Below are 24239 nucleotides of genomic sequence, written 5' to 3' on the forward strand. Positions count from 1 at the left end.
AGGGACAGGTGCTACTTCTAAAATAAAAATTGACATTCAGGGTAGAGATCAGGGGATCATGCAGTGAAACCCCTGTCTGCTCCCCACAAGTCTTCCTGCAGTGAGTCTGAGGGGACAGCTTCCCCTGCTAAAATCCCCAACTTGGGTGCCGGTAACTGATCAATGGCTTGTGACCAGACTGGTCAGAATTGTGGTCACAAGTCATTGATACACAGCATTCCGAATTTGCCATATACACAGGGTGGTCCTCTTTCATTCCTCTTCTATTTGTGATTTGGATTTAGTAGCAAAATACTTTTTATGAAGCAGCACGACTTTTCCAACTTGGACAAGGGGTTTGGTACATTGCAAAAATATGTTTTACTGACGCAAACCGGTTGTATGACAGAACAACGCGTGCCTTAACACTGCGTGCCTAAACAAAGTAGACTCAACCATAACTGTGTCTTTACCATGCATGTCTTTACCATGCATGCCTTTACAATGATTTTCATTGTAAAGGCATGATTGGTAAAGGCATGTGCGTGGTAAAGCCCACACTCCAGTCCCTCCGGCCTGAACCCTAAAAACCGGCCCCCAGCACTGCAATCCACCCAGCCCTAAACACTACCCTGACTTCCCCGCCTTCAGCCCAAAAAAATGTTATCCAGCCCTGCAATCCACTTCACCCAACCCTAAAAAATACCCGGACCGCCAATCCTAAACCAGGCCCCAGCCCAAAAAACGACCCCGACACTGAAACCTAAAACGGTCCCCAGCCCTGAAAATTGCCCCTTCTCCCACCCTGAATCCTGAAACACAGCCCTAAAAGCTCCCCGACCCCAGCCCACCCCCACCATGAGCCCTAAGGCTGGCCCCCAATCCTGAAAACTATCCCCACATGAGCCCTTCTTACCAAGCCGCGTCCCGGTCCTTCTTGTCCCGATACTTCCTGTTCCTCTTCACGCCCATCCACTCTGCAACTAGACCGCTGACTGCCTTACCCACGCATATGCATGGTCAAGTGATAAGCATGGTTAAGGCAAGCGGCATTCCGCTTGCGTTGAAACGGCACGCGGGGTTAAGCCCGCTTGGTTTATTTATTTATTTAATGCATCTTTATATAGCGCAGACTTTACCCGAAGGTGTCAGAGCGCTGTACAATAGAACCATTTATGTTACATGAGAGAAATGATACAAAATAGAACGTCACAAAAATCAACAGAAGAGGTAGAGTAAAACCATGTAGGCAATAACACAATATCAGACACAGCAATCAAGGGTGGGGAATGAATACGAAGATGTGACAAATTTACAATGATGAACTAACTTCCTGGAGGAGTCTGAGAATGAGGGTATTAGTTCTGAAAGTGTCTTTGAAAGAGAAGAGATTTTGTGAATGCTTTTTCCCTAGCAAGCCGTATGATGTCATGAATCGAAGGCTTTGTGACTCGACCTTCTGGTTCTCTTTGGTGTGAATAATTTTATTTTTGTCATTGAAGTCGCTCGGTAAAAAATATATTAATTTTTCATAATAAACAGCATCTCTGCCAGGACCGTAGAAGCATTCAATGAATACTGCTAATACTGAGCCTGAATTCCAGACGCGAGTTTTAATTCATTTTTATTGATTTCTCTTCTTTTCTGGGTTTTACTTCGGTGCTCAAATGTTGCTTTGGCTATCTTTCAACTTTTACTTTTTTCCCTTTTCTGCGTTTTATTCTGTCGATCTAATTGTGTATTTCTATTCTGTGGTTTGATATGCTTTCCTCTTTTTTACTTCATTGAGCTCCAGTTATACTTTCTTGTGGCTTTGTACTTTTTCCTGTGTTGTAAGCCAATGCAGGGATGTTATTTCATTTCTTCTAGCTTCATTTTCTTTTCAGTATTTTTATTGCATCGCTCTCTTTCCACTACTCGCTCCGGGGTTTATTTTCTTTTTTTGCTTCTCTAGTGGTCTTTTTTTATCGTTTTATCTGCTGCGGTTTTTTACTCTCCGTTACGTTTCTCCATTTGGTGCTTATTGCTTAACAGATGCAGTCACAGAGGCCTGCCTGCCTCCCCCGCCTCCCCGGGGGTATTGTCCCTCCTCTACGCCCCACCCTGCCGCACCCTGTGTACAAGAGGCGAGCGGACGCGACGAGGGCTCAGAGACAGAGAGCGCTGCCGAGCCGTAACCCGCCCTCGGAGCCTGACAGCAACGCACCACGCACACCTCGCCAGACACCCGACACCGCCCCGCGCCAACATGCCCAAGTGCCCGAACTGTGCCAAGGAGGTGTACTTTGGTAAGGAGTCTTCGCTCAGCCTCCACCTGGCAGCACGGGCTGAATCCTGTGCCCACAGGCAGCCTCCTCGCGGCAGAGCTGCAGTGAGTGATGGAAGAGCGCGTGCCTGGCCCACCTGCCTGGCACTGAGCCCCCCCAAGCTACTGCCGTCTGCTGCCATCCATCCCACCAGCTCTGCGTAGCTTTACGGTCTCTGGAGTGTGTCTTTTCCAGTGTCACTTATCTGGCACTGCTGCTAGGCACTTCGTGGGCCATGCTCTCTGCTGGGCATTACTTGTTTTTCTGTTTTCTGGGTGGCAGCCCTTTGGCCACTGCTTGTGTTTCTGTTTCCTGGGTGGCACTGCCCTTTGGCCACTGCTCGTGTTTCTGTTTCCTGGGTTGCACTGCCGCTTGGCTACTGCGTGTGTTTCTGTTAAATACCTGGCACTGGCCCTGGGTGCTGCATCTATTTACGTTTCCTGGCTGGCCCTTTCACTGGCACTGCATGGTTTTACAGTGCCTGGCTTGTGCATATTATTGTGTCACCTATCTGGCACGGCCACTGGGCACTGCAGTGTTTCTGTTTCTCGTTGGCATGGTCCATTGGTAATGCATGTGTAGCTGTTTCCTTACTGGCACTGCTCATGTGTGTAGCACGTCTTTCTGTTTCTTTGCTGGCATAGTCCCTCGGCACTGCTTGTGTATTGGTGTCCTGGAGGGCACTGCACCGTGGCACTGATTCCTGTGCGTGTTGCCCCTGTGCATTGCATGTCTTTCTGGTAAATAGTTGGCACTGTCCATGGCCACTGTGTGTGTTGTGTTTCCTGCCTGGCACTGCACAAGTTTATGTGAAATGTCTGCTACCACTGTTCCTGGGCGCTGTGTGTGTTTCTTTTTGGGGGTGTCTGTTAAATATGTGGCACTGCCACTCTGCACTGCATGAGCACTGCCACTCTGCACTGCAAGAGTAACTGTATTATGTTAACTCTCAAGGTACTCTCTGTGATCCTGGTACCTGTTCGACACTGTCCATGGGCACTGCACGCTTTTCTGCATTTGCTGTTAGCAGACTCTGCCCTGGGCCCATACTGTTTGTGTTACCTATCTGGCACCGCCTTTGGGCGCTGCATGTGCGTCTGCCTGCCAGCCACCGCCCTTCGTGTTCTGCTACTATAACTCCTGTAATCCAAAAAGAACAGAAATGGACGGAATGCTGGATCAATCAAACATTCACCCTCATTCACAGATCTGGGTTAAATCCATCATTCCCCCCCCCCCCCCCATCATTTGTTTGCGCAACACTTTACACCCTAACTGGGACGGGTATGCCCAGGTATGGGTCCCCTGCTCACTGAACCACTGGAGTCAAGCTAGCCTGTCTGATGAGGGGTTTTACCCCCCAAACCGGTCCCAGGATGCTTGCTTCTGGTCCAGGGAGGACCTGGCTTGGCAGTTCGGGCTGGACTGTTCCCATGAGGCACAAGGTCAGGACTGATTTGCATATGGCTGGGTCCAAACCGGGGTGGCGCAGTGAGCAAAAGACCAATGGATGTAACCCAGATCTCTTGATGGGGGTGAATGTCTGATTCATTCTGCATTCCGTCCATCAATTGTTGCCGCAGCATGATTACCCATGTGGCCTCAAGGCGCTAGTTTTGGTACCTGAAATACACTCCCTGGGCCTGCTTGGGTTTCTTCTTTGCTACCAATATGGCACTGCTCTTGGCATGTGCAGATTCTGCGTGTGAGCGAGTGTACTTCTGTTTCCTATCGGGCACTGCCCCCTGGGCATTAATTGCCTTCATGTATGACACCCAGTGCCCAAGAGACCTTTACTATACTCTGTTTTTCTTACCCAATTGGCTCTTCTCTTGAACACTCCATGTCTTTTAGTTCCTTTGCTGGCACTGCCCTCACGTGATCCTCGTCTTGCTGTCAAACATGTCAATAATACATTGGAGCAGTGCGCGCGCTGTCCAGGGGTACTGTTACCATCTGCCCCTGCGGTGATCTGTTGCATGCATGGCACTATTTCGTTCCTGGTTTTGAGCATTGCATGTTCATCGTTACATGCCTGGCACTGTCTATGGGGAGTCAATACTTTTTGGACGCTATCTGGCAGTGTCCCTTGGCACAACACTCTATATTCTCCTACCTACACAGCCCTGCTTCCTGGCCTGTCCTTTCATTCCCTGCCTGGCACTGCCCCAGGGCATTGCATGTTCATCTGTTAACAACCTTCCGTTGCTCTTGGGCATTGCATGTTCTCTTGTAATTGGAAAGTGGTGCCCTGGGCACCGCGTGTTATTCTGTTACCTGCCCCGCTGGGTATTGTACGATGATGCACAGAGCTACCCCACCCCACCCTCCCCGCGAACTTCCAGTAGAGTGTAATGTTGTTTCCCTGTTGACATTGTTTCACCAGAAAAATGAATAAAGCTGTAGCTGTCTTTTTTGTCTGTGCGGACTGCACACATTGCTTGGCATATTTACCGAGGGTGTGTAGAGTATTCATTTAAAGTGGCAGTGTTCTAGTAAAGTTAGTGTTTCCATAAAAGAGCATTTCTTGTTTTGCTGGTAACTGTGATGCAGTTTCACAAATTTGCACGAAATTTAACCCCCCCTACCTCCCCCCCCCCTCAAAAAAAAAAACACCCACCGCAGCTCTTTCTTGGAACGTTTTGGGATGATTTGGCAAGTGGGGGAGGGGAGGGGGGCAAGAAAATGCAGATTGGTCACAAAATGTTGAGGTCCCAAGTTAACTCCCATGGGAAAATGTGCACTTCCGTCCAAAAAAACGGTTACATTGAAATTACACCACATTTGGCAGAAAGTTAGAACTTTACTCAAAGTGTGTTTTTTGTTATTTGGTGTAAATTTGTTCAGCTGTCTTCGAGAAATTTTTATTTAAAGCGGTGCTGCAGGTGGTCGTGAAGGGGTAAAAAAGTTCTGTATATCTGGAAAGTTGGTTCTGTGGAAGTCCCTTGGTTCCATGAATTAAAAATATAAGACCCTGTGATTGGCCGAGGAGCTTTTTCTCCCGTCCATCATCTCAGTAGTGTGGGGCCGTGTGCAGCAGCGGTTGTCCTCAGACCATGGCCTCTGGCTAGGCCCTGATCCCACCCTGCTGAGAGCAGAAACTCCCTGCTGTGCACGGCGAATGGTTTACTGCAAGGCCTGGTCCCCAGGCCACGCCTACAATGCCAGTATGAGATACACGAACTCCAAGTGGGGCACCAATGCATTCTACTTTATTCAATCAATCAAAGATTTATAACGAGTGACAAATCCCCAGTGAGGGTTTCAAGGCGCTAGAGTGACTGGTTGCTTGGTGGTCATCTGCAGTCTTCAATTTGTCAAATTCTACAGCAAAGTTCTGATATTGAACATCCACAATTTATAAACGCTCTCATTACATAATTTGTCTATAGCACTCGGTGGCAACTATTTAAAGGAGCCACATTTCCATACTTCCACTGAGGGATAATCTATTGTCAGCATAAACTTTGACCTGTCTCACACATTTTTTGGAACAAGCTTTGGCATTAAGCCACACCCTGATTACAAATCTATTGTGGCAACCCACATTAGGTGTGCTCTCCTTATCTTGTATTATTTGCATCCCAAACTTCTGTGATGTAACTTTCACCATGTGCAACCACACTTCAATCAATCAATCACATCATTTGCAAAGCGCACTACTCACCCGTGAGGGTCTCAAGGCTCTGGGGTGGGGAATGCTGCTCCTGCTCGAAACGCCAGGTCTTGCCTCCAAGATTTGCTATATTTCCCTGCTATGCACCCACCCATGTTCACTCAGTAACCAGGGGCCAGATGTAGGTAAGTAACATTTACCGAATCTTAATTACCGAAAATTACCGAATTTTACCGATTCGGTAATTAAGATTCGGTAAATGTGAGGGGTTGGTATGTAGGGAATCCAGATGTTCCCTTTTACCGAATCGGTAAAATTCGGTATTTACCGATTCGGTAATGATACCGATTCGGTAAAATTACCGAAAATGTGCCCCTACATCTCGGTAGCCCTTTACCGATCGGAAACGGCCGAAAATCGGTATTTTCGGCCGTTTCGGATCGGTAAAGGGCTACCTACATCGGGCCCTATATGCTGTAAATGACTAAGGGGGGTTATCGGTGATGTCAGGGACTCATTAACAGCGTCTCGCGATCATCTGCCTTTTAAAGAAAGCTCGGTTGGCTAGTGCACCTGTTGTAGAAGTGTACGGGTCGGTTTCATCAGAGTTGCTGAGCAGAGACATTACTTTACCTCGTCCGCATGTACGTAAATGGCTACATTTCTTGCATTCTGGTACTTTAGTTTTTGCTATTACCATATGTGAAGAATGGAAAGGTCGGACTGGACGAGATATTTACACCCGACCTGGCACATAGTGAAACTACCAGTCCCAGAATGCAACATTCTGTCGACTGATAAGGCAGGACTGGTGAAAGGAGTCAGGCCTAACGCGGGGCTTCCTGACAGCTGAGCCAGTATTACAACTCGAGATCTTTGCACTAAGTTTGATCACAGAAGCTTCCGTTCGAGCAGCTCGCGGGCACTCGAGGTTACACCACATGGTGAAAAACAGGTTCTAATTGCTGCTCTGTGCCCGCGGCCCCCGCTGCTGCCCACTGGTCTGGCATGGCCCCGAGTGCGCTTTGCATCACTTGCCTCGCTGGCATTGCATCAGTCCATGCCGAACCCACGCAGAGTCCGTCTCAAAGGTCAAGAAGTCCTCAGACCGCGCCCCGTCTGTGGCAGTGCCTCGAAGCGTTTAGTAATGAGCGCGTGAGCTGTTCCCGCCTGGCCGCTTCTCTCGCGTCACCTCCCACGGCTCAATATTAAATGCAGAGTTTGTACCCTGGTCACCTCCTGCAGGAATGCGGGCTCAGCGGCAGTTAACTTGTAAGGAATAAGTGCTGGGGCTCTCGCCAGGAGGCAGCTTGTTAGCGCCGCTTAAAACAGAACCAACTATAAAAGTGGGGAGAGGATGTGGAGTAATGGCCAGATCTGCCGACTTCGGGACTGCAAAACCAAGTTCGAGCCCCTGCGTTGGTTCAACATCCTGTGATTCTGGGAAAATCACTTGGGGGCAGATTTATGTTGGACTTGCGCCATGTTTGCGTCACGCAACGGCGGCGTAAACGAGGCGCATCCTGGCGACCTATATACAACGTGACGCATCTAGGCAGATGCGTCACATTGTAAAGCCCTGCGCCACATGTGGGCGTTCCGGCGCAGGGTGGGCGTTCCGGGGCAGGTGCACCTCGCAAAAGTGGCTGAGTGAAATCTACAAGATTTCACTCAGTCACTTTTAGGCCAATGCTGCGTCAAAACCCTGCGCCTGCTTGAAGCAGGCGTAAGGCTTGACGCAGCATTGGACAGATAGGGCACCCCCGAGCCTTGCTGGAGCTGCGTCGCGCTTGCGACGCAACTCCAGCATTGCGCCACCTTTACGGCACAGATGCATCACGCATCTGTGCCGTTTTTGCCCCATGGTGCGCCGCATTGTAAATGCGGCGCACCATGGGTGGCGGAGCTGCGGCGCACAATAACTGGCACATCCCTGGGGATGCGCCAGTTATTGTAAATCTGCCCCATGACCTTCACGTGCCTGCTATATAAATGAATGTGTCCTTCAGTGGTGCTTAAGAAAAGTGCGGTGTTGATGGTTAAGTGCTGGTGCTGAACACCGGAAACCACCCGCTCAAATTAAGCACTGCTGTTAAAATGAAAAATGAGAATAGCTCTTGCAACTGACCTCTGTACAACCTGCTGGCTGGTGTTTGCGTGTAGCATGTGAACCCTAGTGCATACTCAAGTTGGGGCCACCCCGTGTTTCATCCTTCAGAACCCGTTACTGATGTCATTTATTTGAGCAGCGGCAACAATAAGGATGAGACAATTTGGCTCGTGGTCATCGGCTTTTCTTTGTGAGAGACCCCAGGGCTTGTGTAGGTTGGATTGTTTCGGATTATTTAAAACCTCATTTTGGCTGTCAATGAGCCCTGGGTCGTGCGTGGCACTTTCAGCCAGTATCGAGTATTAGTAAAGGCGAGACTACAGGTCCCAGAATGCAAAGTACCACCTGATTAAAAACGAAAGCTGGCTGATGGATCCATGGCCGCTATAAACCGTGCAGTAGGCCTATATTTTGGGGGACAAAACACCACTGCAGCACTACTGCATAGTGTTTTAGAAGAACTGCAGTCTGTGCAGCAGCTGCAAGATCCATGCAGGCCTCAGAAGAGAGCCTTCCCAGACTGAGGCGTGGCAGGAACAGAGTTAATAATCGGTAGTGGAGGGCGTTTCTAGAAATAGCTCCAAAATATGTCGAGACAAACACGAGAAATGCGGCTAGTCTTCTTTTCGGGCACAGCTATTTTACTGTGGAATGTCTTCCTAAACAACGACTGAGCATTCGAACATCCAGCCCCCAGCTAATAGCTCATCAGAAAAGAAACCTTGTGATATCTGACATGAAACAGGTGAGCCATTCTTCAAAACATTTCAAAAATCCCACTAATTAAAAACAAGGCCAGGGCTCACCTGCTGCAAGATTGACGTGTTCAAAAGAACCCGACGGGAATCCAAAACTAACCCTGCCCTCCCCGGGCCATTGACAGGTTTAACTATGCTGCAAAGGAGATTTTCTTACAGTGCAATATTTTCCCACGGTTCTGACGCAAGATTTATGAAGAACTCTCATGTTTCCCAGTTCCATGTATGAGTAGTTAACCCAGCCCAGTTGTGTTCATATAATTCTGGGGTTTGCAGTTGATTCTCTTTTTCTTTTTAAATCAGACAAAAACAGAGTCTGGATGAGCTTCTGGCATGGACCTGGATTGTAAATTTAAGAGTTCTGCTTATGTCCCCCTCTGTGGTAGGTAGATACCCTTGCCAACACTGTGCCCCCAGAGACCTCAAGTTGTCTAAAGACAGCTGTTACTGTTGTAGAGCTCACAAATTTCCTGGAACAAAAACCCTTCTAAATTCAGTTGACTGACTAGGTAAGTATGGACTCAGGAAATATGATCACTCTAAGGTTTTCTTCTGGGGGTCAGGGATCAGGAGTTCAAATAGGTCAAAATCGTAACATCCTGCAGGGTGTATGAAATTATAAACCTGCTGGTGTAAATGGCCAAAATTCATAATTTTGCAATTTCATAATTTATTTTTCAAATATAACTAAGAAGTTTTCCAGCTTTTAAAAGGAAATTCTCCAGTACAAACCAGTTTAGGGGGTCTTTGTATGCATTTTTTTTGCTGGCAAAAAAATCAAGTGAATTTATTCTCCCGTACATTTGTTTTTGCAGACCTTTTCTCCTGCGATTTTAAAAATAAGTGCACCTGTCATTACATGTGCAATGCCTGTTTTAGAATCTCAGAAATGTGTACAACTAAAATCCTGCAGGTTTGCACACAACACTAACAAGATTCAATGTGTCATGGTTGAGTGTGTGGAATATGCCACAGTAATGACCTCTTAAACTTTTCTGCTTCTGTATTACCGCATACTGTAAAATGCAGATGTTGGATTTCCGGGCAAAGAAGTGGCTGACCACAAAATGTCCTTCTGTGCAGTGTGTTAACCCGCTTGCTGCTCGCTAGCTTCCCTTAGGATCAAGTGCACTCTGGTTTGAACAGATGTGCTTGAAGGCAACCGCTTTTACCCTTAAAAGAGCCACTTGCTCTGGAAAGTACCCCAAAAGTAGTTTGGAAGTACAGAGCCAAAGAACCTTATTACAGGCATAGAAGTCAAGCCACATCATGTAATCGGGGCATGCCTGGACCGACATTAGGGCCTCAACAAAAGACTTATTTTTGAGCACTCAAATAGCAAATGTCCATCTTGCTTAATTTTTGGAAATTCTAGCACCAGCGGTGTATCAATGTGACTTTCAGCTGATCCTGGTTTTAATTCAACATCACTAATCTCAAAGTTTTATTACGTATAATACAAAAATTGAAACTACACGTCCCAGCATGCTTATTGCTGAAAACCAGGACTGGCTGAGCCCCTTCACTGCGGCTCGGATATCACTTCGCAGCGTGTGATGGAACAAGGTAGGGTCTTAATCCATCATCAAAACAGATGATGGAATAAGGAAGCGCATCAAATATTTCGTGTGAAATGTAGTCAGTGGGGGGACTTGAGGAAGTCTTGGGGAAGGTGAAGGGGTTCGTCCCTACAGGAACGGGGGATCAGAGGGTGCTGTTCCCGTCAAAGCCTGCTTATGAGTCGAAGGTCTCTTTGAACAGATTGGTCTCCAACACCTTGTAGGTCTGAGAAAAAAAGAACAGGACAACCTGACTAAGGTTTAGCACGACCAAAACAGCAGTATAATCAAATATTGTTGTGGTGCATCACACTTCCAGTGCCCGTCGCCCCGAGGCACAGTTCCGGTCAATATGCTTTGTCAAAAGGCGGAAGGCGCACTCATTGAAATATCACAAAGGCAATGTTTAAAGTCCAAACAAATATCTTCTTTATTTTGGCAATTTACCTGGTAAAACACACAGCCAACGCGTTTCGTTCCATGATGGAACTTCGTCAGGGCATGTACTCAGCTGCCTCCTGTGTGGTCACGAAGTCTTGCAATATAATATCTCTCCAATGATGTGTACGGAGAGGAGCCCAGAGGAGAGACGAGTCTCTCCCTGTTAATTTGCCAGGGTTCCTGATTTCGATTGAGCCCACATTCCTACCACAGGAGGTGATTCAAGCATCCTCTGGGCTCCTCTCTGTACACATCATTGGAGAGATATTATATTGCAAGACTTCGTGACCACACAGGAGCCAAATCTAGTTTCTCGTGATTATCATTCCTCTAAGTACTTTGGAAAGATTTATTCATAAAGGGGCAGAAGACATACGCCTCTATTGATACACATAAATATCGCTTGCACATTTGGATTGAATCTGGAGCAAATATGTTTACATGGTTCCAATTTGGTACCCTCCACTTGTGATTCTTGATACACCTATTGACTCTCTGGTTTATCATACGCAGCGGAGTACATGCCCTGACGAAGTTCCATCACGGAACGAAACGCGTTGGCTGTGTATTTTACCTGGTAAATTGCCAAAATAAAGAAGATATTTGTTTGGACTATAAACATCGCCTTTGTGATATTTCAATGAGTGCGCCTTCCGCCTTTTGACAAAACTTTGTATGTCTGAATTGACCGCAGTTGGATGACCCAGTTCACCAAAACTTTTAAATACAGATAGATTAGGCTTTGGTCCTGCTCAGAAAATTAGTAGGTTTCAGCTCGTAGTGTTGGCTGTTTGGTGTATCATTCCACCTCCTATGGATTGGCTTGTATTTTAATGCAGGAGGGACTATTTTACATCTCAAATGGTATGCTGAATCATCAGACACTTAGGGCCTCATTACGATGTTTGTCGGAAAGGCTCAGAACAGCATTCGATTTGTCTGGACCCATATTTCCGTCTGACTCGGAAACATATCCGCCCGACCTATTACGATAGTCGGAAACGGATCGGACTTTTTGACTCGGTTCCGAATGGCGAAACCAAGTCGGTCAGAGACGACTCATACAGGCCTATGGACTGTGTTTCCGACCGACGTATTATGATTAGGGCTTCCGATTTTATGGTATTTATTTTTTTGCCACTTCCGTCTGTATTTATCCATATTTATTTTTTGCTAATTTTATATGGATTTATCCATATTTAATTTTGGTTTTGTGGAAAAAGTAAGGTGAAATTAGTATTTTTCCACATTTATTTAACCTATAAATATGCGCTCGTACTTGAATGTCTTTCAGGTCTCAGTGTTGTGAACACATGGAGAAGATAAATCAGTACACTTTTATGAAAATATGCAAATTTCAGTTTCCACCTTGTGCATATCTACTACTGTTAAGGCCTCTTTAATAAAAAAAATATTTTCTAACCCCTTATCTATCAATCCACACATTTATTGGCCTGACAGTCATGGTAGACAGTATTTAGAATTACTCAAAAACCAACCCAAATTCCGCTTTTATCCACATTTTTTAAGTACAGACAAGAAAATGAATGTTTTCTGTCTGTATTTATCTGTACAAATCAGTAAAAACGGAAAACTGGGAGCCTTAATTATGATGTTGGATTCAGACAGCCTTTCTGAAACGGTTTGTCCGTCACGGATTGGCTGTTGGAAACCGACTTGGAGGGGCCGTAGCAGGCCCCCTTTCAGGCGGAGTCCTCCGGTTGGGGCCTGCGGGGTTACCCAAAGGTCCACTCTTTCCAACCATGCACTGTGTGGCAGGCACCGGGTGCAAGGTTTTCTGCAACCACCCCTTTCTTCAATGGGAACCTGTGTTGTCGGTCGGCCCACACGCTCCCATTGAAGTCAATAGAAGTCCGACCGAACGGTGTTTGGAAACATGGTAATCAGTCGGTTGGACTCCCTGAATCCGATTTGGTCCGAAACCATTCAGACAAGGAGTCTCCGACCGATCATCGTAATGTGACCCTAAATTTTAATTTCGTAGTTGGCAGGTACAAAGAAAATATTAACTTTTTTTTTTTTACTACACCAGTATTTTTAATGTTTAGTTAGGACTCAAAATGCAAGCCAGACCCATTGGCTTTGCCACTGTTATTTCTTCTGATGGATATTAAGGTGGGAAAAGCCCTCAGGAATGGACCAAGGAAGTCCATTGAAGAGATACCTAAAATCGCATGGTTTCCCGTAACATCATGGAATGCATAAAGTGCATACATGGGGTGGAAGCCTGTCTAAAAGTGCTCACTACTCTGCAGATACAGCTGAGCTCCAGCACAGAGGCAGCCAAGTCCCTGTATACATAGTGCTGAACCCATGCACAGATAGAGCAAAGACCATATACCCATAGGTAATTTCTGTCATTGAGCTGGACCTAAGTTCCTCCATGCCTAGTACTATGAACCTGCGCACACAGAGCTGAGTTATTAGTATTATTATTATTATTATTGGGTTTTGTAAAGCGCGTAGTCACCCGTAAGTATCCCAGCGCTAAGATCCTAACAAGCTAGAGGGTCACAGGGGAAGTGACGAGGAAAAAGAGGCGCAGGGGAACAGGTGAGTTTTCAGCCGCTTCCTGAATCGGAGATAGTCTGGTTCCGTCCTGAGATCACGGGGAAGGGAATTCCAAAGGCGGGCTGTGTTGACAGAGAAACGCCGTCCACCCGTGCGAACCTTCTTCACTCTGGGGATAGTGATGAGGTGTTCTTCCAAGTATGCAGCTGAGCTCCAGTGCAGACAGTGGTGAGCCCCTGCGCAGATATTGATTGTGGTGATGCAGTTCACAGTCCAAGTTGAGCTCTTCCAGCATTCATTCCTATAATGTAAACCCGAGGTTCTGTGGGAACTGAGAAACCAGGGCCAGCTAATGTTCTGTGGGAGTATCACATACCTCTCGCCTAGGTTAATCTTCTTGATAGAGAGTGAGGAGAAGAAGAAGGTGGGAGAGGGGATGACAGGGAGAGAGAAGGGTTTGAGAGAATCAATGGAAAAGAGAGAGTGAGAGAGAGAAAGACAAGGTAGATAGTAGTGAAAGAGACTTAAGCGTGTTTGCGAATATGGGCAGAAAGGTGAGAAAGAAATAAAGAGAGTATGACTGAGATGGAAAAGAACAAAGACAGAGTGTGAAACAGGAGACACCAGAGTATGAGAAGTTTGAACAACACCACGACAATTCTGCTTAGGCAAAATTTGTTATGTTAAGGGTAATTGTGAAGAACACAGCTCACCCTCGAGAGTATCATGGTCCTGAGGAAGCAGGGGTTATGTCGGCTGTGACTGTGACTTGTCCAGGCAAAGAGCCATGTTTTCAGTTTCTTGCTGAGCTCAAGTACTGAGGCGGCAGCTCAGATGTGTAGGGGTAGGTTGTTCCAGGCTTTGGGCATGAGGTAGGGGAAGCACAACAGCTGACTCTGGTTCTTTGTATGTGGGATATGTGTGCGAGTAGGATTCTGACTGAGCAGAAGTGCTTGGTGGGTGTGCTGTGTGTGGGTTAGTGAATGGGGAGACAGTTGAGGTCTTTGTCATGCGACATGATGTGAACAATGGGGGGGGGGACCTAAGTGTGTCTGGCCACTGGGTTTTGTATAGTCTGAATTGTGCTAGCAGCTAGACAGTGATTGATAGTGTGTTGCCGTAGTCCAGCTTGCTGGTGATGAGGGCCTGGGTGACCATTCTACATGTGATGACTGGGAGCCGTTTGAAGATTACATGGAGCATTTTGAGGGTGTGGAAGCAGGCGGGGGTGACTACGATGACTAAAGCAAACTTTACAGCATATTTCACCCATTCCTTTAGCTTCCTTGATAAGAAGTCTGCCTTTCACTGTGTCACTGGGAAGTGCTGTTTGTGGATGGTGCTGATACCAATCTCCAAAGAAACATCTTGATCACCAGCATACACTGTTTTTGGCCAATTAAGCAATGGGTTGGAGTGAAGGTGGTGCGCATGTGACAGACTCATTTGGCACCTATTTTTTAGAATTGTAAAAGGTGGTCTAGTCAATTTTTAAACTTGTGTTTCATGTGGAGCATCACATGTAAACCCTTCACATACTGAAGGAGTTTGGTGTTTTATATATTCACTTCCCTTGTGTGTTTGAATCAGGCAAACCCCAAAGTGAGTGGATGGAGGAGTAAGGAATGAAGCTTGTGAGGGCAGGGCGGCTTCAAGGGTGCAGTAGGAAGGATTTCCTGCAGGATCCTCTGTTAGTGCATGTGTGCTAATCGGTAATGTAGGATTTGGTGGCACCACAGACAAAGGGAAGGACTTAAATCATGGTGCCCTCAAATCATGGTCCCCTCAGTGAACAAAAGCTCTGCGTACTTCCTTACACAGCTAGCTGTACCTTCCATCTTCATGCGAGAGAGCACCAGTCATCAGGTCAGGGAACATGAGCTCCACACTGGCTGAGAGTGCAGGCATTGTGCACTGGCTGAAGCTACAGCAGCCCTTTGAGGGTGATGCAGCAGAGTTGTGGGCATGTACACATATTTCCACATGCTTGGGGCTACTCGCAGGTCTCCTTCAGGCTACATCAATCGATTCCTGCAGGTGTCTTATGCTGTCGATGCTCACCATAACAAGAATAACTGTAAATATTACATGGCTACAGATCCTTTATGGCTGCCTACACTACTTCCCATGAGGAATATCTGATGCAGCATGCACACACTTAAATCTGTGCATCTTTGTCTTGCCTTCTTTCTTTTGGAGAGAGAAAAACAGTGAGTAAGTGCAGGTTTGGCTTAGGTGTAAGTCTATATTTTATTAAATTAATTTAGAGCTAAAAAATTGGGAACTGGCAGCATAGCAGTAATTTACAATATAGCCTCCTTTCCCTCACATCAGTTTAGCCATTTTAAAGAAGCATTGTAGGGCCAAAAACTTGCAAAAACATTTATCAACTGTTTGAAAACTACCGTAGATGACAGAAAATACCACATTACAAAAGATACTCATCCCCACCATGTTTTCTGTTCCACACTGATAGGTACAATGGTGATTACTGAGGAGCCATTTTAGCTTTGAGTAAAAAATATTTCATGGTTACATGTGAAATACAGATTTTGTCACCACTGTGCCAAGGTTTTGCATTGTCCGGCTACTAGGATTAATCCGGTTGGAGGCCCAAGTTATTGAAATTGTGCATCACAAAATGCAAAGTATGTGACACTTTGTCTGGCAGTTTTATTTTCATCCATTTGAGCTGGAAACAACAATTTTGGTGAAATATGCATATTTTGGAAATTATGTGGCAAATTCAGCCCTACAGTCACATAAATCCACTGATCTCACCATTGTCTATTGTTTTATCAAGAATGTATTTGTGATAAGTAAATAAAACCTCAACATTTTAATTCCAGTCAATGCCCATTTTTAGATGCACTTTGAATAAGACAGATTGTAATATAAAAAAAAAAAAATACATAACCAATGCCTTTTCATTGCAGTCTCAGACTTTTGGTGACATTTACAAACTACAAGGTCAAAGGTGTTTTAGAACTCTCGGCAGCATACCGCCAGGTTGCCCTTCATCCGGAGTCTAAAAGCCTGACTTCTTTTATAACACTCTTTGGAGCATACCAGTACAACCGGATGCCATTCGGGTTGGCATCCGCGGCTGCCGTATTCCAACGCATTATGCAGCACATTTTAGAGGGTCTTGGAAAAGTCTTGTGTTTCCAAGGACGATATTCTAATTTATAGAGATTCAGAAAATGAGCATAACAAGAACCTGAGAGAGGTACTAAGTAAGTTAAGCAAGGCAGGCTTTACAACCCAAAAGGACAAGTGTAAAATTGGGGTCAGGTCTGTGACTTACTTAGGGCACACCATTTCAGGAGAGGGAATCAAGCCTAAAACTAGCCTGGTGGACGCAGTGATGTTAGCTCCAGCTCCTTCTAATAAAGACGAGCTCAGATCCTTCCTGGGCGTAGTGGAGTACATGACCAAATTCGTAGAAAATGTTTCAAGTCACACATGCTCCATGAGAGAGCTTTTAAAGAAGGGTTGCTCCTTTGTTTGGAGTTCTGAGTGCCAACAGGAGTTCCAATATGTCAAGTCAGCCATTGCCAAGGCACCCACTTTAGGTATGTTTGATCCTAACGAAAAAACCACTCTGACAACTGACGCCAGCATTAAAGGCCTGGGGGCATCTCTCACCCAAATGGTAGGAGGATGTGAGAGAATAATTGCTTTTGCTTCCAGGGCGCTGAAAGAACCTGAGTCTAATTACTCTACTATAGAGAGAGAAGCCTTGGCGTACTATTGGGCAATAAATCATTTAAAACATTTTTTGTGGGGAATCCCCTTTACCCTACGGACCGACCACAAGCCCCTAATCCCATTGTTTTCAACAAAGAACATTGAGAGGGCCACTCCATGCATTTCTAAATGGGTTTTGGCATTGCAAGGATACAATTTCAACATGTGTTACGTGGCGGGTGTAAAAAACACCATAGCAGACTGCATGTCAAGGTTGCCCGTACATAGTGAGGACAACCTGTGCAGTCCACCAGAGGAGGTTATTCTCGCAGTTGAACACCCAGCCATCAATACGGAGGAGTGGGAGAAAGAATCTCAAGAAGACCAAGTGTTGAGGAGATTAATTGAGAAAGGTTAGCCTGAGTCTAACAATGAGCTGTCAGAAACTCTCAAACCAAATTGGGTAGTAAGAAATGAGTTATCCAACATGAATGGTCAGGTGTGCAGAGGGAATAAAGTTATTCCCCCTGGTAGCATGAAGGAACGTATTATTACATTAACACACAAAGGTCATCCAGGGAGAAGCATGACCAAGATTAAGATCAGGCAGCACTATTGGTTCCCTAAGATGGATGGGTTGGTGGAGAACACTGTGAAGGACTGTGAGGCATGTGGAAGGTGTGACAAATCCAAGGTGGTACATAAAGCACCACTCATTCCGGTGGGGGTACCGACTAAACCCTGGGACAAGCTGGGACTTGATATTATAGGCCCTTTGTAATGTAAATGTAAATTGATACTTGTATAGCGCACTACTCACCCGCAAGGGTCTCAAGGCGCTTGTACGAATACCGCTGTGGAACCCATCCTGGCTACTCCTGGGCACCCCCAATGTGGAGGCCAGGCATCCTTAGCGTTGTGGGGGCCGCTGTGGAGATTAAGCAAGCTATTGCCCAGAGTTGCAGAGTGGGACTGCATGATTGGAATAGGCACCGAGGCGAGAATTATCAGGTCCGTGGAATTTTGAGCCCAAGACCCGCCGAGGCGGGGAATTGAACCCTGGTCCCGGGCTAGAAATCTGCATCAGGGTCTGCCGCTCTAACCATTGAGCCACACTAAACCTACTTAACTTCAACCAGAGGTTTATGTTCGTAATCATTGATTATCACTCTCATTGGATCAGTACCAAGTTTGTACCTTCCATAACTACACTGGTCCTAATTGAGTTTTTGCAGGAGGTATTCTCAAGAGAGGGAATACCGAGCACCCTAGTGACCGAGAATGGGGTCCAGTTTACGTCTGATGTAATGAAAGAATTTCCATCTGTATTAAGCATGTTCTGTATGCACTTAACTTTCAAACCATTGTTTATAAGCAAATAGATAAACTTCAACCTTAAACAAGAGACAATTCATGTAGGACCTATTCATGTATGAAACATAAATACCAACATAATCTGCATTTATTCCACTCAATAGGCATCATGAGGATTGCAGCTTAATGGCTATTCCAAAACATCAACAGAACATGAGTGTTCATAAGGAGTGGTGAAATTGAACTTTTGAAGCTTTTTTGAAAATTCTAGTCCTCAACTAAGAAAGGAGATGTGGTCTAGAGGATAAGCTGTCGATCTGAGGACCTTGAGTTGAATCCAGCTTGGCAAAGACTTAAAATTGTGCTCTTCTGGGAAATCACTTATTCACAATGTGCCTAAAATTGAAATGTGTCAGATAATAGTGTTAGTGGGTGTGTAACAAAAAGATATAAGCCACCACTGGATGAACACAATCTTGCATCATTTTCCATCACCTTCCATAATGGGCAATGCTCGGTTGCTCTCTGGTTAGGCCCATGCTATTGTTTACTGGTACAACAGAGGCCTAATTCTTCCTGGATGCAGGCCCGGCCCCCCTGTGACTGATGTTCCCCAGCCTTGTACACGTCGTGTTTTGTCGCTGGAGGCCATTATGGAGCAGCAAACCTGGGGGAGATGGTCTCCACAGAGCGCTTCACAGCCACAGGACGCGTCCCAGCCACAGGCTACCCTGCCACCTTCTGGGGGTACCATATAGACTCCTATGCACTATCTCTCACATCTCACATATTTTTACTAGGTAATGTACACATTTCTACGTTCCCTGCAGTTTTTTAATTGTGTATTTCTAAAAAAACGTCCATTCGTTGGAAATTTTCTGCAAGTTTCCCCCTCTGCCTTAATTTTCAGGAGGAGAGAAAGTGTTCAGGGGCATCAGGTAGAATCAGGGGCAGGGCAGAGAGGTGGATGCCCAGCGCAGCTATGAACATGGGGCAGGGGCACTGCAGGCATTCATTGGTTCATTGTGATACCAGCTCAGCTGAGTTGCGGGCAGGAAAAAAATACAGAGGACGGCCACGCAGCGAGCCTCTGACGGGAAGTTCCGGGCTGGCTGTACTGTGCATTGGGAGAGGATGGAAGGGTGGAGTTCGATTTTGCAGCGTTGAGGGGCGGTTTTGTTATTGGGGGCTGGTTTGCAGCAGTGTTGTAATATTGGACCCCAGTAAAAATGCAACAAACAAGCGTTTCCAGCCTCCCAGGGTCAGTCAGGGAGGGGAAGGTGGGGGAGGGAGGCCTGGTCCCAGAAAATTGTCAGGGTTGCTTTGGGTTTCCAGTCCAGCCGTGTCCCAGGACCGCCATATGGGGGAGCCGCTGGGGTATTTACCATGGCCCAACTCTGAGCAAGACCAGACAGGTGTAATGCAATATGAAAGGATTAATTATGCATAGTAAAATGATGCTAAGATGTTGTCTCAGCTTCAGGAATGGAGGTATTTTGCAGGAGCACAGGGAGAATAAGTGTTGACGTGCATAAAGGAATATGGCAGGTTATGCACATTCTTTGAAAGAGACAGTCTACTCCAATTAAACGAATATTGACAAATCCCATCCACTGCAGTGCAGATTTTTTGAGATGATCTAAATTAAAATGAGTTTTTTTGTTTGTTTATAATGTTCCACCTACTTCTTAGCATACTCGTTATTTGCGTCTGCAATTTGTATAGGTTAGTGGGTGAATGCACCTGCAGCTAAGGATGTGCAATGTGTAAACCACATATTTGAATCCTCCAGGATCCTCTAAGCCTTTTATCCTTCCAAGGTCTGTAAAATTCCTGGGTAAGGGCTCCCATCAATATGGTTTCCCATGAGCCCATCCAAGCCTCAGACTGCTCTGGTCCAACCCGAGTCATGCAGTCACACGAGGAAGCTCAGACTAGCCCCAGGCAGAAGTATGTTTGCTGGATGAAAGGTCCCTTTCACTTAGGAATAAGGTCATTTTAGGCCCTCTTCTTGGTGGTGCTGTAATGAGGCTACTGACAATAGATTCCATGTATCTCAGCCCTGACACCGAGTGTGAGGGATGAGAGAACCGGGTATCATGAGTCAGGATGTGTGTGAGTGAAACAGGCATTCATATCAGGAAAGTAAGGGGGGTTAAGGAGAGAAATGAGACAGAGGCATTGGAACTAGTTTACTTTTAACATTCAGAAATATCGAAAGAAACGCATTTAGTGCCATTTCATATACATATGCTTGGTTGTTTTTTGGTATTGCCCATAGAATCATTCATGTACAGTTTCAGTGTCAATCTATCATGTTTTTAAGTTTTCCCAACATGACTTTTCTCTTTTTCTCCTGAATAAATGTAAATTTTTATGGTAAACAATGACAGAACTCTTAGGCTTCCCAGGCCCATATGTGAGTGACTCATCCAGGTTCTTTTTTTGCTTGGCAATCTGGGATGTGTAGTCCAGGTATATGGTGGGAGGAGCAAAACTACACGACCCAGAATGCACTTCAAAATCCTGGACTGAATGAGGAACACCCCTATTGACCTAGGAAACACGAGAGCTCGACGGAACTTGCAGAGCATGCGGAGGGTGTTGAAGCAGGAGGAAGAGACAGTGTTTATTTGCTGGGTCATGGAGAGTGTTGAGTCCAGGATGAACCCCTGGTTGCGTGCGTGGTTGGTGAGTGTCGGGGGAGCTCCCAGCATGGCCGGCCACCAGGAGTCATCCCATGCAGTAGAAGATGAGCTGAGGATGAGGACCTCCATCATGTCTGAGTTCAGTTTCAGCCGGCTAGATTTCACCCAATCTGCGACGGCCTTCATTCCCTCGTAGAGGTTGGATTTGGCGGTGGCCAGGTCCTTGGTGAGGGAGAGGATCAGCTGGGTGTCGTCGGCGTATGAGATGATGTTGAGGTGGTGTGTTCGGACGATGTTGGTGAGTGGTGGCATGTAGATGTTGAAGAGGGTCGGGATGAAAAATGATCCTTGGGGTCCGCCGCAAGTGATCGCGGCCGCTTCGGATTGGAAAGGGGGCAGGCAGACTCTCTGGGTTCTGCCGGTGAGGAAGGAGGTGATCCAGTCTAGGGTTTTGCCTCGGATCTCTGCGTCATGGAGGCGTGTGCACATACGGTGTCGAAGGCGGCCGAGAGGTCCAGGAGGATGAGGGCCGCGGTTTCGCCTTTGTCCAGTATGGTCCCGATGTCGTCCGTGGCGGCGATGAGGGTGGTTTCGGTGCTGTGATTGCTGCGGAAGCTAGATTGGGAGGACTCCAGGACCCAGAATCCAGCAGTCAGGTGGACTCTTTGGAATCCTGCTGACGTAACATGAGACAATATCTAGATTTGGAGATCAAGTGCAGTGCGCATCCATTGGTGCAGTGAACATCTATTGGTTCCTGTGATCCATGCCAGATGAACTAGCTGACATCTACCATTTGTGCTGCACACGTACAAGGAGTTTTGTTTTGGTTGAAACAAATGGACTGTTGGAATCTGGGTGCCCTTTCCACCTATGGGATCCTTATTGGCGGGAGCCACAGAGGCTGTTGATAGTGCATTGGTTGTGTTTCATATTGTTTAGAAGTGATGGGCCGGCAAGGCCAGGGTAGACTAACGTATGGGTCAGTGATGAACTATCTTGGACAGTGGAAGGCTAGACCCTGGCATGGAATGGATTTGTGTGGAGCGTTCTGTGCATAGATACTTGTGCTGATGGACAGTGCTGTCTGTTTCATTCTTCTGGGATGTTCGGCTGTCCATTCCTCAGTGTCGGGTGACTGTTATGTTTCGAGGCATCTTTGCTTTGGCGGCAAGCTATATGTATGCAGATGTGGTAGGTTTAATTTGACTTCTTCAGGATGGCTCTAGTCAGTCCTCTCTGTTAAGGGGGGGCGTGACAGTAAGTTCCACTGTGTGTGTTCTGTGAGCTGGTGAACATTTAGCCAGGTGTTATTATTTATTTTATTTATCTCATTTATAAAGCGCTCCATCACCTAACAGGCATCCTGGCGCTGACATTTGAAAGTGCACGTTAAGAGTAATGCTACATGGGAACTGACAGCAGATTTAAAGTTTGGGGAAGAGCCAGGTTTTTAGTCTCTTCCTGAAGGGGAGAAGATGCCTCAGTTGTAGGACTCGAAGCTACGATAAGTGCACAAGGGTGCCAGGAACTGTGTTTAATGTGTAATCTTGCTGCAGGCTGATGTTTCAGTAGAGCTTGATCTAGATGTGCTTTTGAAGCAGCAAATGCGTCCTCTCCTGCTTGGTCCATGTTCTGATGCCAGGAGTTGTGTCCAACGTGTATTGATGATGTACTGCCAAGTGCGATTATACCTTCTATCATCTGATTTGGGTGATCTAATAGGATTAAGGCGCTCACAGAAAAGCCACACAAAATCCCAATATTCTGGTTTTTCAACTGCTGTTCTCTCAAAGAGGGGAAGGTACCCCAACACCCCCAACCGCAATCCAAGGATTGGCAAACAAAATATGCTACTTTAAGGCACACGCACTTAATCCACACGAAAGTACAATAGAAAGTGAAAACACAATAAATGTACTTTCTTTGTCCATAGAAAAGACATTTATTGTGTTTTAACTTTGTATTGTACTTTTGTGTTGATTAAGTTGCGTGTGCCTCAAAGTAGCCTACGGTTACACCTTGGCACGGAGGTGCAGTTCAGACGCAGACGCTTGGCCAACTGTATGGCTTTAAGATAGGGGTGGTGTCTAATGAGTACTACTGGTGTGGCCACCCAAGGGCAGTTAATCTGTGCCATTGTCCACCGAGTGTTTTACAAATAGACACAAATAATCTGTATAAATAACCACAAGTAAGGTACCGCTGGCAGCAGTGTTTGGCAGGACGGAGAAGGCACTTCCAACTGTGACTCTTGCTGCAAATGAGTTCAAAGTTCAACATTTGCGGAAGGAAGGCTGTGCACGCCGCTCATGCAAAACCCCTGCTTTGCATCAGCATGTGGGTAGGACCCTTTCAGCAGAGCACCAGCACCCATGGAGGTGGCGGTTTACCAATCCCTGGTCCAACATGCCCTTCCCTTCCCTTGCTAGACTAATGTTTGGTCTCTTTCTAAACAATGCAGGTGTTTGCCTGCTTTCACGCCTTTGGGCTGAGGTGGGGATGTTTGCTCTTTAAGGTGTGACTCATTTAAAGGGACAGGTAGAGTTGTTCACCCTGGACACAGTCCACTGGTGCCCCAGAGGCTGCTTCTTCCTACAGCTATGAATGTATTAATATTGTTCTTCATCTTTCCTTTTCCTTCTTCTCCTCTTCCTTCTCTTTATCATTATTATTTTTATTATCGTTAACATTACTACTAGTAATAGCATCTTAACACAGGTGCAGCAGGAAACAACAGGTTTCTTCTAAATCACACTTTCAAACAAGCATTGGCAGAGCCAATAGGTCTCGCCAATGCAAGCTGTTGGCTTTGTCAATGTTTTTAGCTGCTGTGCAGCACAGCTGAAAGTAAAAAAAAAAAAATGCTATGATGCGGTCAGCGCTGGCCACATGGATAATGGCAGGAGGGAAGCAACGAGGCAGGCAGAAAGAGCGGGACAGGAATGGTCAAGCAACTAGATTTGACAGTGGGAAAGGCAAGCAACAACAGGGGTAGAAGGGGGGCCAAGCAACAACGGGGAGGGCAGGAAGGGACAAGCGCAACCAGTAGGGCAGGAGGCGGCAAGAAAAAAAGTTGAGAGTTGTAGGGGGCCAGCAACAAGATGGACAGCGGATGGGGCAAGCAACAGCATGGAGGGTGGGTGGGGGAAAGCAACATGAGAATCGGAGGAAGCAGTACCCTGGATAAACTTGTGCCATGAAAACGGCTGAGGTGCTGAATGCCCTTCATCTCTACTCTTCAATACGCCTCATATTCTCGCGATCTTTAACAGGACAGATGCTT

General features: G+C 46.3%; 1 protein-coding gene across 1 annotated transcript in view; it reads left to right on the plus strand.

The window, feature by feature from the left end:
• Window positions 1-2128: 2128 nt before the first annotated feature.
• Window positions 2129-24239, plus strand: part of CRIP1 (cysteine rich protein 1) — a 47895-nt gene continuing 25784 nt past the window's right edge. The window contains exon 1 of the mRNA XM_086937149.1: window positions 2129-2267. Within this exon, the coding sequence (XP_086793275.1) occupies window positions 2228-2267 (40 nt within the window). The 5' untranslated portion in view covers window positions 2129-2227. The remainder of the gene's footprint in view (window positions 2268-24239) is intronic.

Source organism: Lissotriton vulgaris, chromosome 9 (assembly GCF_964263255.1).
Source record: "Lissotriton vulgaris chromosome 9, aLisVul1.2, whole genome shotgun sequence".
Lineage (NCBI taxonomy): Eukaryota > Metazoa > Chordata > Amphibia > Caudata > Salamandridae > Lissotriton > Lissotriton vulgaris.